Genomic DNA, 15,032 nt, shown 5'->3' on the forward strand with positions numbered 1-15,032 from the left:
CTCTTCTCTCCTCTCTTCTATCCTTCCTCTTCTCTTCTCTTCTCTCCAATCGTATCCTCTTCTCTTCTATCCTCTCCTCTCCTATCCTCTTCTCTTCTTTCTATCCTATCCTTTTCTCTTCTCTCCTCTCCTATCCTCTTCTCTTCTTTCTATCCTATCCTTTTCTCTTCTCTTCTCTCCTATCCTCTTCTCTCCTCTCTTCTCCTATCCTCTTCTCTCCTCTCCTCTCTTCTATCCTTCCTCTTGTCTTCTCTTCTCTCCAATCGTATCCTCTTCTCTTCTATCCTCTCCTCTCCTCTTCTCTTCTCTTCTTTCTATCCTATCCTTTTCTCTTCTCTCCTCTCCTATCCTCTTCTCTTCTCTCCTATCCTCTTCTCTCCTCTCTTCTCCTCTCCTCTTGTCTTCTATGCTATGCTATGCTATCCTATGCTATCCTATCCTACCTTTTTGAGAAACCAGCTGGAGGATATCTCTAAATCTTTCCAGGGGAAAATGAGAAACCGTCCCAGGTTTCCTAAGGGCAGGATATTCCCTTCTGCCTTCACTTTATGAACCATTCTCCCAAATGTCTTCTTTTGCAAGTGTAAAGACGAAGCATCTTAGAGGTGACTCTCTGAAACGCCAGAATGTTCAAATATGCCCCGAGGCCAACCTCATTAGTGCACAAATATCTTATTTCGCTCCGGAGAGATTTCCAACTCAGAAGAATTTCCAAAGGGAGGCTTTTCCCTCAAATATACTGAAAACCGGTTGGGAAAAATAAATGCAGGTGAATTTTCTTTCGATTCAACACTCATCTTTACATCAAGATTTCACTGAACCCTGACAGCAGTGTCAATACACATTTCATGACCGAACCAGGTAACATCATCAGTGTTAGAAGGAGGGGAGGGTTTGCAGAATAGAGAAGGTGGAGGAGAAGATGGGTGATTCTCATGCAGATGTTTCATCACCCAGCTAGATAACATCATCAGTAGACAATGAATGCCCTGGTGTTTTCCTCTTAAATTCCTCCCATGATGGAGTACCCAGAATTTCTGAAGGCAAGCTGGATCCGGCTACTTTAAAAGGACAGAGCTTCTTTAAAAGGACACAGCTACTTTAAAATAACATGTCTACTTTAAAAGGAAATAGCTACTTTAAAAAGACACTGCTACCTTAAAAGAATATGGCTATTTTAAAATGGCATGGCTACTTTAAAAGGACATCACTACTGTAAAAGGACATGGCTACTCTAAAAGTCTACTTTAAAAGGACACAGCTACTTTAAAAAGACACTGCTACTTTAAAGGAATATGGCTATTTTAAAATGGCATGGCTACTTTAAAAGGACATCACTACTGTAAAAGAACATGGCTACTCTAAAAGTCTACTTTAAAAGGACACAACTACTTTAAAAAGACACTGCTACTTTAAAAGAATATGGCTATTTTAAAATGGCATGGCTACTTTAAAGGGACATCACTACTGTAAAAGGACATGGCTACTCTAAAAGTCTACTTTAAAAGAACACAGCTACTTTAAAAAGACACTGCTACTTTAAGAGAATATGGCTATTTTAAAATGGTATTGCTACTTTAAAAGGACATCACTACTGTAAAAGGACATGGCTACTCTAAAAGTCTACTTTAAAAGGACACAGCTACTTTAAAAAGACACTGCTACTTTAAAAGAATATGGCTATTTTAAAATGGCATGGCTACTTTAAAAGGACATCACTACTGTAAAAGGACATGGCTACTCTAAAAGTCTAAAAGGACACAGCTACTTTAAAAAGACACCGCTACTGTAAAAGAATATGGCTATTTTAAAATGGCATGGCTACTTTAAAAGGACATCGCTACTGTAAAAGGACATGGCTACTCTAACAGTCTACTTTAAAAGGACACAGCTACTTTAAAAGGACACTGCTACTTTAAAAGGACACTGCTACTTTAAAAAGACAACGCTACTTTTAAAAAATATGGCTATTTAAAAATGGCATGGCTACTTTGAAAGGACATCACTACTGTAAAAGGACATGGCTACTCTAAAAGTCTACTTTAAAAGGACACAGCTACTTTAAAAAGACACCGCTACTTTAAAAGAATATGGCTATTTTAAAATGGCATGGCTACTTTAAAAGGACATCACTACTGTAAAAGGACATGGCTACTCTAAAAGTCTACTTTAAAAGGACACAGCTACTTTAAAAAGACACTGCTACTTTAAAAGAATATGACTATTTTAAAATGGCATGGCTACTTTAAAAGGACATCCCTACTGTAAAAGGACATGGCTACTCTAAAAGTCTACTTTAAAAGGACACAGCTACTTTAAAAAGACACTGCTACTTTAAAAGGTTACCTGGAAGACCTGAAGCACAGACTTACCGTGAAGTAATAGAACTGGGAGGATTTTGCCATGAATTCTGGCCTGCACTCAGCCACACAAATGTCCACGTATCCAGCATGTTGGCTGAGTTTCGCTTCGCCCATCTCACAGACAATTCTAGAAGGAAAGCAGAGACTTTCAAAAGACTGAGCTTTTCCGCTGGTGAGCTACTTCAGTTTCCAAAGGTAGATTCACAGCGTCTTATTAGCTAGATTGATTGCAAGGAAAAAAGGGATTTGTTTTGTAAAATTATGGACGGCAGAAATGTACATGGGGTCCTTGGCACTCTCTGAGCTTGGTTGTTTTCCTACGGACATTTCAGGAACCTACTAAGTAATATCATCAGTTTTGGATGACAGGGGGTTTTTTGCAAAAGGAGATGGGTGATTCTCTTGCAGACATTTCATCACCGAGCTAGGTAATATCATCAGTGTTAGAAGGAAGCAGAGAACGAATGCCCTGCTAAACTTGGTGCTCCACTTGTGGGGATTCCCTCTTTGGCTGGCAAGTTCAGATTCCTTTGCAATCCCATCCTATTTATTTATTTTTATTTATTTATTTTGTCCAATACACAATGAGGGTTTTAGTGGGTATATATCTATATACACATCGTAAAATGCATGATGAAGGTTATAGAGGAGATACTCATAGTAAAATATATCTAAGAAATAATAGAAAAGAAGATATAGTAATAGAACATATCAATGAAAGAATAGAAGAAGAGATATAGGAATAGAAGAAAGGTATAGGAGATATAGGAGAGCAATAGGACAGGGGACGGAAGGCACTCTAGTGCACTTGTACTCGCCCCTTACTGACCTCTTAGGAATCTGGAGAGGTCAACTGTAGATAATCTAAGGGTAAAGTGTTGGGGGTTTGGGGATGACACTATGGAGTCCGGTAATGAGTTCCACGCTTCGACAACTCAGTTACTGAAGTCATATTTTTTACAGTCATGTTTGGAGCGGTTAATATTAAGTTTAAATCTGTTGTGTGCTCTTGTGTTGTTGTGGTTGAAGCTGAAGTAGTCGCCGACAGGCAAGACGTTGCAGCATATGATCTTGTGGGCAATACTTAGATCTTGTTTAAGGCGTCTTAGTTCTAAACTTTCTAGGCCCAGGATTGAAAGTCTAGTCTCGTAGGCCTGAAGCTTTCCTTGATATACAGACCCTCACTTACCGCTCTGCTGGGATGTATCCAGCCATCAAAGGAACACACTCGACGCCAGCCACTTTGACATGGGATGCGATGTCCCAAAACTCCAGGCCGAGATTTTCTCCTCGGATGGTCACTCTGGTCCCTCCTTCACGAGGTCCTCTCACTGGACTTATCTAAGGGAACAAAGTTTGGGTTAGGCCCCCCGTGTTTCTCAAATAGTGTGGCAGACCCCTGCAGAGAATGTGCCCTTTTTTGCCATAGGGAGTAGGGTTTTTTGCACCAAACAATAGCACACAGCACAGAGCAGGAGATATGAAGTGCAGGTCACAAACCTTTAAGGGACACCATGGAAAGTTTAGTAAGAATGCTGGAAATGGATTGAAGCACGAAGGCCCAGCTATGAAAAACAGCAAATAGCCAAGATAAATTTAGGTAGCCATAGAATGTTGGAAGGTCTTAAGCATAAAACGTATCAGGAAAGACTTCATGAACTCAATCTGTATAGTCTGGAGGACAGAAGGAAAAGGGGGGACATGATCGAAACATTTAAATATGTTAAAGGGTTAAATAAGGTTCAGGAGGGAAGTGTTTTTAATAGGAAAGTGAACACAAGAACAAGGGGACACAATCTGAAGTTAGTTGGGGGAAAGATCAAAAGCAACGTGAGAAAATATTATTTCACTGAAAGAGTAGTAGATCCTTGGAACAAACTTCCAGCAGACGTGGTTGGTAAATCCACAGTAACTGAATTTAAACATGCCTGGGATAAACATATATCCATTGTAAGATAAAATACAGGAAATAGTATAAGGGCAGACTAGATGGACCATGAGGTCTTTTTCTGCCGTCAGTCTTCTATGTTTCTATAGCACTTTAAATGCAAATGAAGGCGAAGAACAATATCTAAAATCCGGATGATAGTATTTGGAAAGGAGGTAGCACAGGATGAATGATATATACCTGAATAAATTGGATAAATAATTAGAAAAAAATTGATTAAGAATTTGGCATTTGATATTATATTGTATTATTTTTTAATTTGAGGTATGTAAATTGGAATCTCTGTAAGATGTGATAAATAATAGAAAATTTATAAACCCCCAAGCCCCCCCCAAAAAAAGAAAAATATTTAACAGGGATGAAAAGAAAGGAGGAGAGAGACGGAGATAATGAGACAAAAGTAAGTCTTTCAAAAGCTAAGACAAGGAAATATGATGAAGTATATGTAGCACTTAGCTTCATTGTGAATATTATTATTATTATTATTATTATTATTATTATTATTATTATTATTATTATTATAGATGATGAATGTAAAAAAACCGCTTGGCCAGTTGTTGTGATTCAGCCTGAGGCTCCTCAGGGAACGGCTGGAACTCTGCCGGATCCATGCTCAGAGGGGGAGGACGATGAACAGGAGGGGGAGGACCAGGCAGAAGAGGAAGAGGAGGAGGGAGAGCAGCCTGAGACCCCCGGGGGGGCCTCTCCCCAGCGAGTAGCATGGATTCATTAGATGAAGACGCCCAGGCTATCATAGATGTGAGGCAGAGACGGGCAGCCCAAAGAAGGGGCCATTTAGCAAGGTATTTCCATCCCTGAATTGGTAACAGCTGGGTTTGGGTGTGGTTCTCCTCAGCAGGGTTGAAAAGGCAGGCCCGCCCTTACTGTATTGTGGAGAGTTATCTTTTGGGAGTCCTGTGACCTTGCTTCGATCCTTGGCGTCTCTGATTCTGGCTTGTGGCCTCGAAGGCTGAAGACTTGCGGGAGGCGTGGGTTTTATTACCTCCAGTGTTGTTTTTGCCAGCAAGAATCCTGTTTTATTGCCTGGCCGTCGTGAAACCTCTGTGAAGCTTCATAACGTTCCTTTCTGTAAGAACAGTTTTTGTTACCTGTGTTTGCTTTCAAATATATAAACTGCCGTTGCTTTTTACCAGTGTGTCTGGCTACTCTTTTTAGTTGGTGTTGGCGTCTGGGGGGACCCAGACAGAACAGCCAGTAGGCCTGTGAAAATATCTACAAGTTGCTACACTGCCGAAGGAGACAGGAGACCACATGGCTGGAACCAAGTCCCAGATTTATTAACTATAAACAACCTCAGAGAGCATATATTGAACAATAAGGAAATGTACAGGCACTGAGAACATGACTAATTGACCACATTTTTTCCAACGGTTGAGCAGAGACATCTGGCTCGAGGCTCTCAGTCATACTTATGTCTCCACCGAGGTATCCATTCCCTTGCGTGAGCAATGTTTTGTGTAGCACAGGGAAGGAAGAGGGAACAGCACGTTGAGCAAAAATGCAAGACTTGAGAATCGAGTAGAGTAGAAGAGAACAGAACAGAAATTAGAGTGGAGTAGAGTAGATAGAATAGAATGGATGGGAAGGGGAGGGGAAGGAAACGGAACTAATGGAGAATAGAATACAGTAGAATAGATTAGAATTAGAATGGAATGGAATAGAATAGAATAGGAATAGACTAGACTAGACTAGACTAGACTAGAATAGAATAGAATAGAATAGAATATGAATCTTTGTTTGGAATGGAATAGAGTAGAATTAGAATAGAATAGAATAGATTAGAATTGAATGGAATGGAATAGAATAGAATAGAACAGAATATGAATCTTTATTTGGAATGGAATACAGTAGAATTAGAATAGAATAGAATTAGAATGGAATGGAATGGAATAGAATAGAATAGAATATGAATCTTTATTTGGAATGGAATACAGTAGAATTAGAATAGAATAGAATTAGAATGGAATGGAATTGAATAGAATAGAATAGAATATGAATCTTTATTTGGAATGGAATACAGTAGAATAGAATTAGAATAGAATAGAATAGAATTAGAATGGAATGGAATGGAATAGAATAGAACAGAATATGAATCTTTATTTGGAATGGAATACAGTAGAATTAGAATAGAATTAGAATGGAATGGAATTGAATAGAATAGAATAGAATATGAATCTTTATTTGGAATGGAATACAGTAGAATTAGAATAGAATAGAATAGAATAGAATTAGAATGGAATGGAATTGAATAGAATAGAATATGAATCTTTATTTGGAATGGAATACAGTAGAATAGAATTAGAATAGAATAGAATAGAATTAGAATGGAATGGAATGGAATAGAATAGAATAGAATAGAATAGAACAGAAACAAACAGAACCGGAGGGGAGGCGAGGGGAGGGGAAGGAAGAGAAGAGAAGAGAATGCAGACGAGAAGAGAAGGGAAGGGAAGAGAGGAAAGGAAGAAGAATGAAAAGGGAGAGGAGAAGAGAGGAGGGGAGGGGAAGGAAACAAAACTTTGGTCCCTTCCAACACTGATGATGTTACCTCGTTTGGTAATGAAACATCAGTAAAAAAAACACCCCAGTGCAGAGACCACCAACCAAGGATCCCACAAATCATCCATGATCTACAAATATTCTATAGAGGAGGACAGAGCAGAACCCTTTTTATTAGCCAAGTGTGATTGGATCCCCTAAGGAAATTGTCTCCAGCGCATAAGCTCTGAGAGTACTTAACAAGCAACAAAGTGAAAGGAATTTATCGCTCAAGAGGATTGGGATTCGGATTTGGAGGGTAAAAGCGGATACTGAAATCCTCTCTACTGCCAGCTTCCTGAGTGCGGGTAGATTTACAGCAGTCCATTTAATGACCATCCAAAGTTACGACGGCATTCAAAAAATTATGGATTTGCACACCTAGGACCGTTGCTGTAGGCACATGGTCAAGTGCTCCAAACTTAGGAACATGGTGGCTAACAGATATTTATGATGGCTGCGCTGTCCTGGAGTCATGTCAAGCTCTTTTGGGACCCTCGGACAATGGGGAAGCGGCATTCACTTAACAACCATGTTACCAATTTAACAAGTGTGGTGCTTCATTTAATGGCTGTGGCAATGAAGGTTGTAAAAGGGGGCAAAATTGCTTAAGAACTGCCTTGCCTAACACCAGGAATTTGGGGCTCAATTGTGATCGTAAGTCAAGGAATGGTTGTAGGTACTACTACACTGCCTGGACATTGTTCTGCTGGCGTGTCTCAACCGCCCGTAATTACAGGGTAATTAGTCCAGGAAGACACACACCACACAATAAAAGGAAAACCCAAAAGTTTTTATAAACAGAAAAACAGAAACAGCTCCCTTTTTAAATGTCAAAGGGATTTTCTGGTACACACAAGGCACAGGTTAAATGCAGTCCAATTGCTCACCCAATAACTGGGAAATTGAGTCCAATTCTAAAGTCCACAGAGTCCACACACACAATCCTGAACAGCAAAAACCATGATCTTGACGAAACAATGAATCAGATAAACTGCCATGAGGCTAAAACACCAGGCTGCACTTTTATCTGTAGCACTAATTACAGCAGCCCCACCCAACCACAGGTGTCCTCATTTTCTCTTGTAATAATCCTTCAGTTGTTGTCTCCTATGCATCATTCTACGCATGCATGGATGTGTCATTAATTCTTGTTCAGAATCCAAGGATGATACAGATGACTGATCTCCTCCTGGGCTGTCTGTCAAACTCCCCTCTTCCCTGTCACTCACACTTCCTTGGTCAGAGGAGACTTCGTCGGCAGATTCTACTGGGAGCAAAACAGGCCTGCGGCATGTGGATGTCTCCCCCACATCCACCTCCACATTCTTTGGAGCAGGAGCTGGGCCAGAGCTAACCACAACAGACATCCTAATTAGTTTATAGTTTATTAGATTTGTATGCCGCCCCTCTCCGAAGACTCGGGGCGGCTCACAACATAATAGTGATACAATACATTACAAATCTAATAGTAAAAGTTAAATCAGTTTATTTGGTTTATTTATTTATTTATTTGGACTTTTATGCCTCTCGGGGTGGTTTATAACATATAAAGGAACAATATAATTGGACCACATTTGGAATACTGTGTTCAGTTTTGGGGACCTTGCCTACGAAAAGATATGGATAAAATTGAACGGGTCCAAAGACGGGCTACAAGAATGGTGGAAGGTCTTAAGTATAAAACGTATCAGGAAAGACTTCATGAACTCCATCTGTATAGTCTGGAGTACAGAAGGAAAAAGGGGGGACATGATCGAAACATTTAAATATCTTAAAGGGTTAAATAAGGTTCAGGACGGAAGTATTTTTAATAGGAAAGTGAACCCAAGAACAAGGGGGCACAATCTGAGGTTAGTTGGGGGAAAGATCAAAAGCAACATGAGAAAATATTATTTTACTGAAAGAATAGTAGATCCTTGGAACAAACTTCCAGCAGACGTGGTTGATAAATCCACAGTAACTGAATTTAAACATGTCTGAGATAAACATATATCCATCATAAGATAAAATACAGGAAATAGTATAAGGGCAGACTAGATGGACCATGAGGTCTTTTTCTGCCGTCAGTCTTCTATGTTTCTATATGATGTCCTAAATCCAATTAATTTGAATTAATAATTTAAAAAGTCCATAAAAGGACACTTGGGAAAAATTATTGAACAGGGATGAAAAGAAAGGAGGAGAGAGACAGAGCTAATGAGACAAACGTAAGGCTCCCGAAAAATAAGATGAGGAAATATGGCGAAGCCCATGTAGCGCTTGGCTTCAATATGACTATGGAGGGAGACGAGGAAAGACCGTTATGTTTACTGTGTCTAAACATGTTGGCAGCGGACAACATGAAGCCAAATAAATTAAGGCATCCCTTAAACACATTACACCTCAATCCCGCTGATAAGCCACTTGAGGTTTTTAGTAAAAATGTCCCAAAAAATATTGAACAGGGATGAAAAGAAAGGAGGAGAGAGACGGAGCTAATGAGACAAACGTAAGTCTCCCAAAAATAAGATGAGGAAATAGGATGAAGCCTATGTAGCGCTTGGCTTTACTGTGACTATGGTGGGAGACGGGGAAAGACTGTTATGTTTACTGTGTCTAAATATGTTGGCAGTGGACAGCATGAAGCCAAATAAAGTAAGGCATCCCTTAAACACATTACACCCCAATCCCACTGATAAGCCGCTTGAGGTTTTTAGTGAAAATGTGCCAAATTTTGCAAACAATTGTCCCGGTGGACAGTAGGGAGCGCACAAAAAGTTTACTTCTTCTTAGGAAGGGGCAGAACAGAAAATAATTGAGAAGCACTGGTATAGTGACCCATTGCAACATTTGAGAAAAGCCCTTGGCGTGCGGAAGGGAAGAAGAAACTTACTTCCATAATTTTGGGGTTGGTGCACTTCCCGCCGGTCCCCAAAAGCTCCAGCCAACGGTTCTCCAGGACGGAGCAATGGTGCTTCAGCGTACACTGGTTCAAGTCTTCGCACCAGCCACACTCATAGTCCGGATCCGCTTTCAGACACAACCCGCAGCTGTCTCTCATGGCTCCACACTTGTAGAGGTGGACTGCAGAGGGAAGAGAAGCGGGCAGAGAATTGGGGAGTGGGAGAGCCTGGCAAGAAAGGCCCCATTTCTTCTATCGGTTCTGAGTTGGGTGAAAGATACCCCAAAGGTGAAGGGATCCAAGCATTCCAACAGTGGACAACAGCCAGGAAAATGAGGTACAGCCCACCAGGGATAAATAGATAGATAGATTGTAGGTAGGTAGGTAGAGTTAGAGAGATATGTAGACAGACAGACAGACAGAACATTAGGGATAGGTAGGTAGGTAGGTAGGTAGGTAGATAGATAGATAGATAGATAGATAGATAGATAGATAGATAAAGTTAGAGAGATATGTAGGTAGATAGACAGACAGACAGAACGGAAGGGATAAATAGATGGATGGGTGGGTGGATGGGTGGGTGGGTGGGTGGATAGAGAGAGACAGAGACAGATGGTAGATAAATAGAGATAGATAGATACATAGATAGATGGTAGGTAGGTAGGTAGGTAGGTAGGTAAAGTTAGAGAGATATGTAGGTAGACAGACAGATAGACAGAACGGTAGGGATAAATGGATGATAGATAAATAAAAAAAGATAGATAGATAGATAGACAGACAGACAGACAGACACACACACACACACAGACAGGAGGGAGAGAGATGATAGATATGATAGATAAGAGAGAAATGGATAAGAAAGAGAGAGAAACAGATAGAGAGAAAGACAGACAGATAGGCCGAAAGAAAGGGAGGCAGACAAACAGACGTGGAGCTTTTTTCGACAGGCATATAGGAGCAGCTTCACAAGGAAGTCGCAATGCATCCCACAACACAGCCCCAACTTCAAAGGTTTCACTCTAACAACCTTGACAATACAATGCAGTTCTCTAACCCCATCAAAAGAAACGGTGGCTTCTTTTCGCAGAGAAGGGGAAAAAGATCAGGAAGGGCAGATTTCCGAGAGAGATGAAACTGGAAGAGAGGCTCTCGGGATGAGCTGGGAAGCTCAAGGGAGGTTAAAAGACCCTCCACCTCAATGTAGGTTCCCGTTGTAAATGGGAACGACGAGTGGAGTTAAAAGGGATGGAAAGAAAGTGTCTATGTACTATTTAAACTGGGCCTAAATCCTGGGATTAATCAGGACTCCAAACCAGCGGGAAAGTTGAAAGCTGTGGCAGCCTCTCCATGTCGTTTAATGCCACAAACCACACATCACAAATACCGAGAGGCGGTTGAGGGATGCAGAAGGCTTCCAGGGGTGCAAAGGAGGGTGGTGGGCACCATTGGGCCTCCTTCCCCTAGAAGCAAATCCTTAATGCCCTGCCTTCCATCTTTGGAGCTGCTCGGAAGCACTTGGCGATAGTAGCGTCATCTCCATCTGATTCCTCTCTCCTTCTTTCACTCTCTTTTTTCCCTCTCCTCTCTCTTTCTTTCACTCTTTTCCTCTTTCTCTTTCTTTCTTTTTCTCCCTCCCATGCTCTCCCTCTTTCGCTTTCTCTCTCTCCTTCTTTCTCTCTTTCTCTCTTTCTGTCTTTCTTTCTGCCACTCTTTCTCTCTTTCCTTCCTTCCTTCTTTCCTCCCTTCCTTCCATCCTTCCTTCCTCCCTCCCTTCCCTCCCTCCCTCTCTTTCTTTCTTTCTCACTTTTCTCTCTACCCCTTCCTTCCTCCCTCCCTCTCTTCCTCCTTCCCTTCCGTGCTTCCTGTCCCCCCCACCCAATGAATGAATGCCTTCATTTCATCTAACTTCAACCATTAGCCATTTCTCACCCAACATACAAAGCAATGTAAAAAAGAAAAGAAAAGAAAGAAAGAAAGAAAGAAAAAAGAAAGAAAGGAGGGAGGGAGGGAGGAAGGAAGAAAAGAAAGTAGGGTGGAAGGAAGGAGAGAAAAAAGGAGGGGTAGGGAGAGCGGGAGGAAGAAAGGAAGGAGGGAGGAAGGAGAGAAGAGAAGAAGGGAGGGAGGGAGAGAGGGAGGATTGAGAGAAGGGAGGGAGGAAGGAAGGAGAGAATGAATGGGGGAGGGAAGAAAGGAAGGAGGGAGGGAGGGAAGGAAGGAGGGAGAGAGGGAGGGAGGGAGGAAGAAGAAGAGAAGGGAGGGAGGAAGAAGAGAAGGGAGGGTGGAAGGAAAGAAGGAGAGAATGAATGGGAGAGGGAGGGAAGGAAGGAGGGAAGAAGGGAGGGAGGGAGAGAGTGAGGGAGGAAGAAGAAGAGAAGGGAGGGAGGGAAGAAGAAGAGAAGGGAGGGTGGAAGGGAGGAAGGAGAGAATGAATAGGGGAGGGAGGGAGGGAAGGAAGATAGGGAGGAAGGAAGGAAAGGAAGGAAGGAAGGAAGGAAGGAAGGAAGGAAGGAAGGAAGGAAGGAAGGAAGGAAGGAAGGCCACCTGTCAGACAGTCCTGATTGGTTAATTTGTGAGAATGCAGTCACAATGAATTTGAGAAATTAGGGAGTACTTTTAAGCTGAATCCTGTGCTGCAGAGATACTTTAGGTCTGGAAGAGAATACCTGTAGCTCAGAGTTCAACATTGGGGTCCTTGATGCTATCATAGCTTGATTGTCTTCTTGTAGACATTTGACCCAACTATCTAACACCATCAGTGGCAGAAGGAGTGATATTTACTTTTTGTTTATATACTACCCTCCACCCTCCCTATGGTTTCCCCAATCGCATGGATTATTTGCTTTTACATTGATTCCTATGGGAAAAATTGCTTCTACTTACGAACTTTTCTACTTAAGAACCTGGTCACGGAACAGATTAAGTCTGTAAGTAGAGGTACCACTGTACATAAAATTAAGAAGCAGAGCCAAAATTAGCCAGGAAAACACCCTGCGATCGATGACAAAAGGAAGCCGGCATCCTTTGGCTAGGTTTAGGGAACAAAAGCGGCTTGTTGCTAAGGTTACCACTTCCAAGGACAAGTTGAAATGACAAGTTACCTTTATTCTGGGCTGGGTTGTCAATGTTGAAATTCCCATTCCACACGACCGTCAGATCCACCGGCAGGCTGTTAATCTCCATCCCGTCGTAGGAATACTAAACAGGGAAGGGAACGAAAAGAGACATCAGACAGCCTGTTGATCCAACTCTTGGTTTGTCACTGTATGCAAACTGAGTTTAAAAAAACAAAACAAAAACCCCACAGTTGCAATGTGACTATTGGTTGGATTTTGAAAAAAACCCCAAAAATGCCATCCTACATCACTTCGAGAAGGGAGGGATAGAAGTCTAATTACATGCATACATACATACATACATACATACATACATACATACATACATACATACATAAAAGCACCATATTTTTCTGAGTGTAAGATATACCTTTTTCCTCCCTAAAAGAGGCTGATAATTTGGATGTATCTTATACTCTGAATGTTTCCAGTCACAATTCAAAGTGTTGGTCATGACCTTTAAAGCCCTACATGGCTTTGGACCAGACTACCTCCAGAACCGCCTGCTACCGCATGAATCCCAGCGACCGATAAGGTCCCACAGAGTGGGTCTTCTCCGGGTCCCATCGACTAAACAATGTCGTTTGGCGGGGCCCAGGGGAAGAGCCTTCTCTGTGGCGGCCCCGGCCCTCTGGAACCAACTCCCCCCAGAGATTAGAATTGCCCCCACCCTCCCTGTCTTTCGTAAACTACTCAAGACTCATTTATACCACCAGGCATGGGGGAGTTGAGATAGCTCTTCCCCCTAGGCCATTACAAGTTATGCATGGTATGTCTGTGTGTATGTTTGGTTTTATAATAAGGGTTTTTAGTTGTTTTATTATTGGATTGTTATATGCTGTTTTTATCATTGTTGTTAGCCGCCCCGAGTCTACGGAGAGGGGTGGCATACAAATCCAATAAATAATAATAATAATAATAATAATAATAATAATTATTATTATTATTATTATTATTATTATTATTATTATTATTATTCCACCCCGTGAGGGATTATGGGGTTGTTATAAGGAGATGATGACTGCTGGTCACATGACCAAAAATTAGACGCTGGGCATCTGGTTCATATTTATGACTGTGGCCATGTCCCTGGGTTACGTGATCCCAAGCCAGATTCACTTAATGGCCGTGTTGTCAGGATATAAACCTGAGGTAATCTTACAAGTACAGCAGAAGTAAAGTGAATGCTGAGTCATGCCATGTGTTCTATGATCTGATTGGTCAGTACCTGTATATAATGTAATGCACCTTTTGTGTGGGTGTGTGGTCTGGTTTGATGGTTTCATTTAGTGATTTTGTATAGTGTGGTCTGATTGTGGTTGGTTGGTTGGTTGGTTGGTTGGTGTTTTGTTCTGTAATATAGTGTCATGTAAATACAGTGTTCCTTCAATTCGTGGAGACAATCGATTCAATGCAAACTTATTTGTAATTATTTTGTCAGGGTTTCCACTATGGCTCCTGTGACACTCCAGAGGCATCTGTATTCCTTGTAAATCAAATCTCTCTGGGAAAAGGCATGAAATATATTTTTTAAAAAGCACTTTAGACATGGACTGCCAAGATGGCACCCCTGCATCTCTCCTCCATGATTGGTGGGTTTGGAAATGAAGGAGAGGAGAGAAGGAGAGGGAGTTTAGCATTCAGAGGGTGGTTTCCTGAGTTCCCTAATCTCCTCTTCTTTCTCTCCCCAGTGTAAATAGATAGAGGACCAGCATAGGCTGTGAAAATTGGAGGAGGAAGGAAGGAAAGAAGGAAGGAAGATGAGGGAAGGAAGGAGGGAAGGAGAAAGAGAGAAATGAGGAATGAGGGAGGAGGAGAAAGAAATAGATGAGAGGGGGAAGGAAGGAAGAAAGGAAGGAGGGAAGGAAGGAAGAAGAAAGAGAGAAATGAAGAATGACAGAGGAGGGAGAAAGAAATAGATGAGAGGGGAGGAAGGGGGGAAAGGAAGAGAAGAAGGAAGGAAGGAAGGAAAGAAGGAGGGAGGGAAGGAGAAAGAGAGAAATGAGGAATGAGGGAGGAGGAGAAATAAATAGATGAGAGGGGGAGGGGGGAAGGAAGGAAGGAAGGAGGGAGGGAGGAAGGAAGGAAGAAAAAAGAGAGAAATGAGGAATGACGGAGGAGGAGAAAGAAATAGATGAGAGGGGAGGAAGGGGGGAAGAGAAGAG

The 15,032-nt window shown here is 41.7% G+C and overlaps 1 protein-coding gene across 1 annotated transcript in view; it reads right to left on the reverse strand.

The window, feature by feature from the left end:
- PLXNA4 (plexin A4) overlaps nucleotides 1-15,032 on the reverse strand; it is a 437,744-nt gene that overhangs the window by 87,848 nt on the left and 334,864 nt on the right. Inside the window, exons 11-14 of the mRNA XM_070754448.1 lie at nucleotides 12,853-12,949; nucleotides 9,746-9,936; nucleotides 3,553-3,704; nucleotides 2,373-2,490 (exon numbers count right to left, since the gene is read on the reverse strand). Of these exons, the coding sequence (XP_070610549.1) occupies nucleotides 2,373-2,490; nucleotides 3,553-3,704; nucleotides 9,746-9,936; nucleotides 12,853-12,949 (558 nt within the window). The remainder of the gene's footprint in view (nucleotides 1-2,372; nucleotides 2,491-3,552; nucleotides 3,705-9,745; nucleotides 9,937-12,852; nucleotides 12,950-15,032) is intronic.

This window comes from Erythrolamprus reginae, chromosome 6 (genome assembly GCF_031021105.1).
Source record: "Erythrolamprus reginae isolate rEryReg1 chromosome 6, rEryReg1.hap1, whole genome shotgun sequence".
NCBI classification, from domain to species: Eukaryota; Metazoa; Chordata; class Lepidosauria; order Squamata; family Dipsadidae; genus Erythrolamprus; species Erythrolamprus reginae.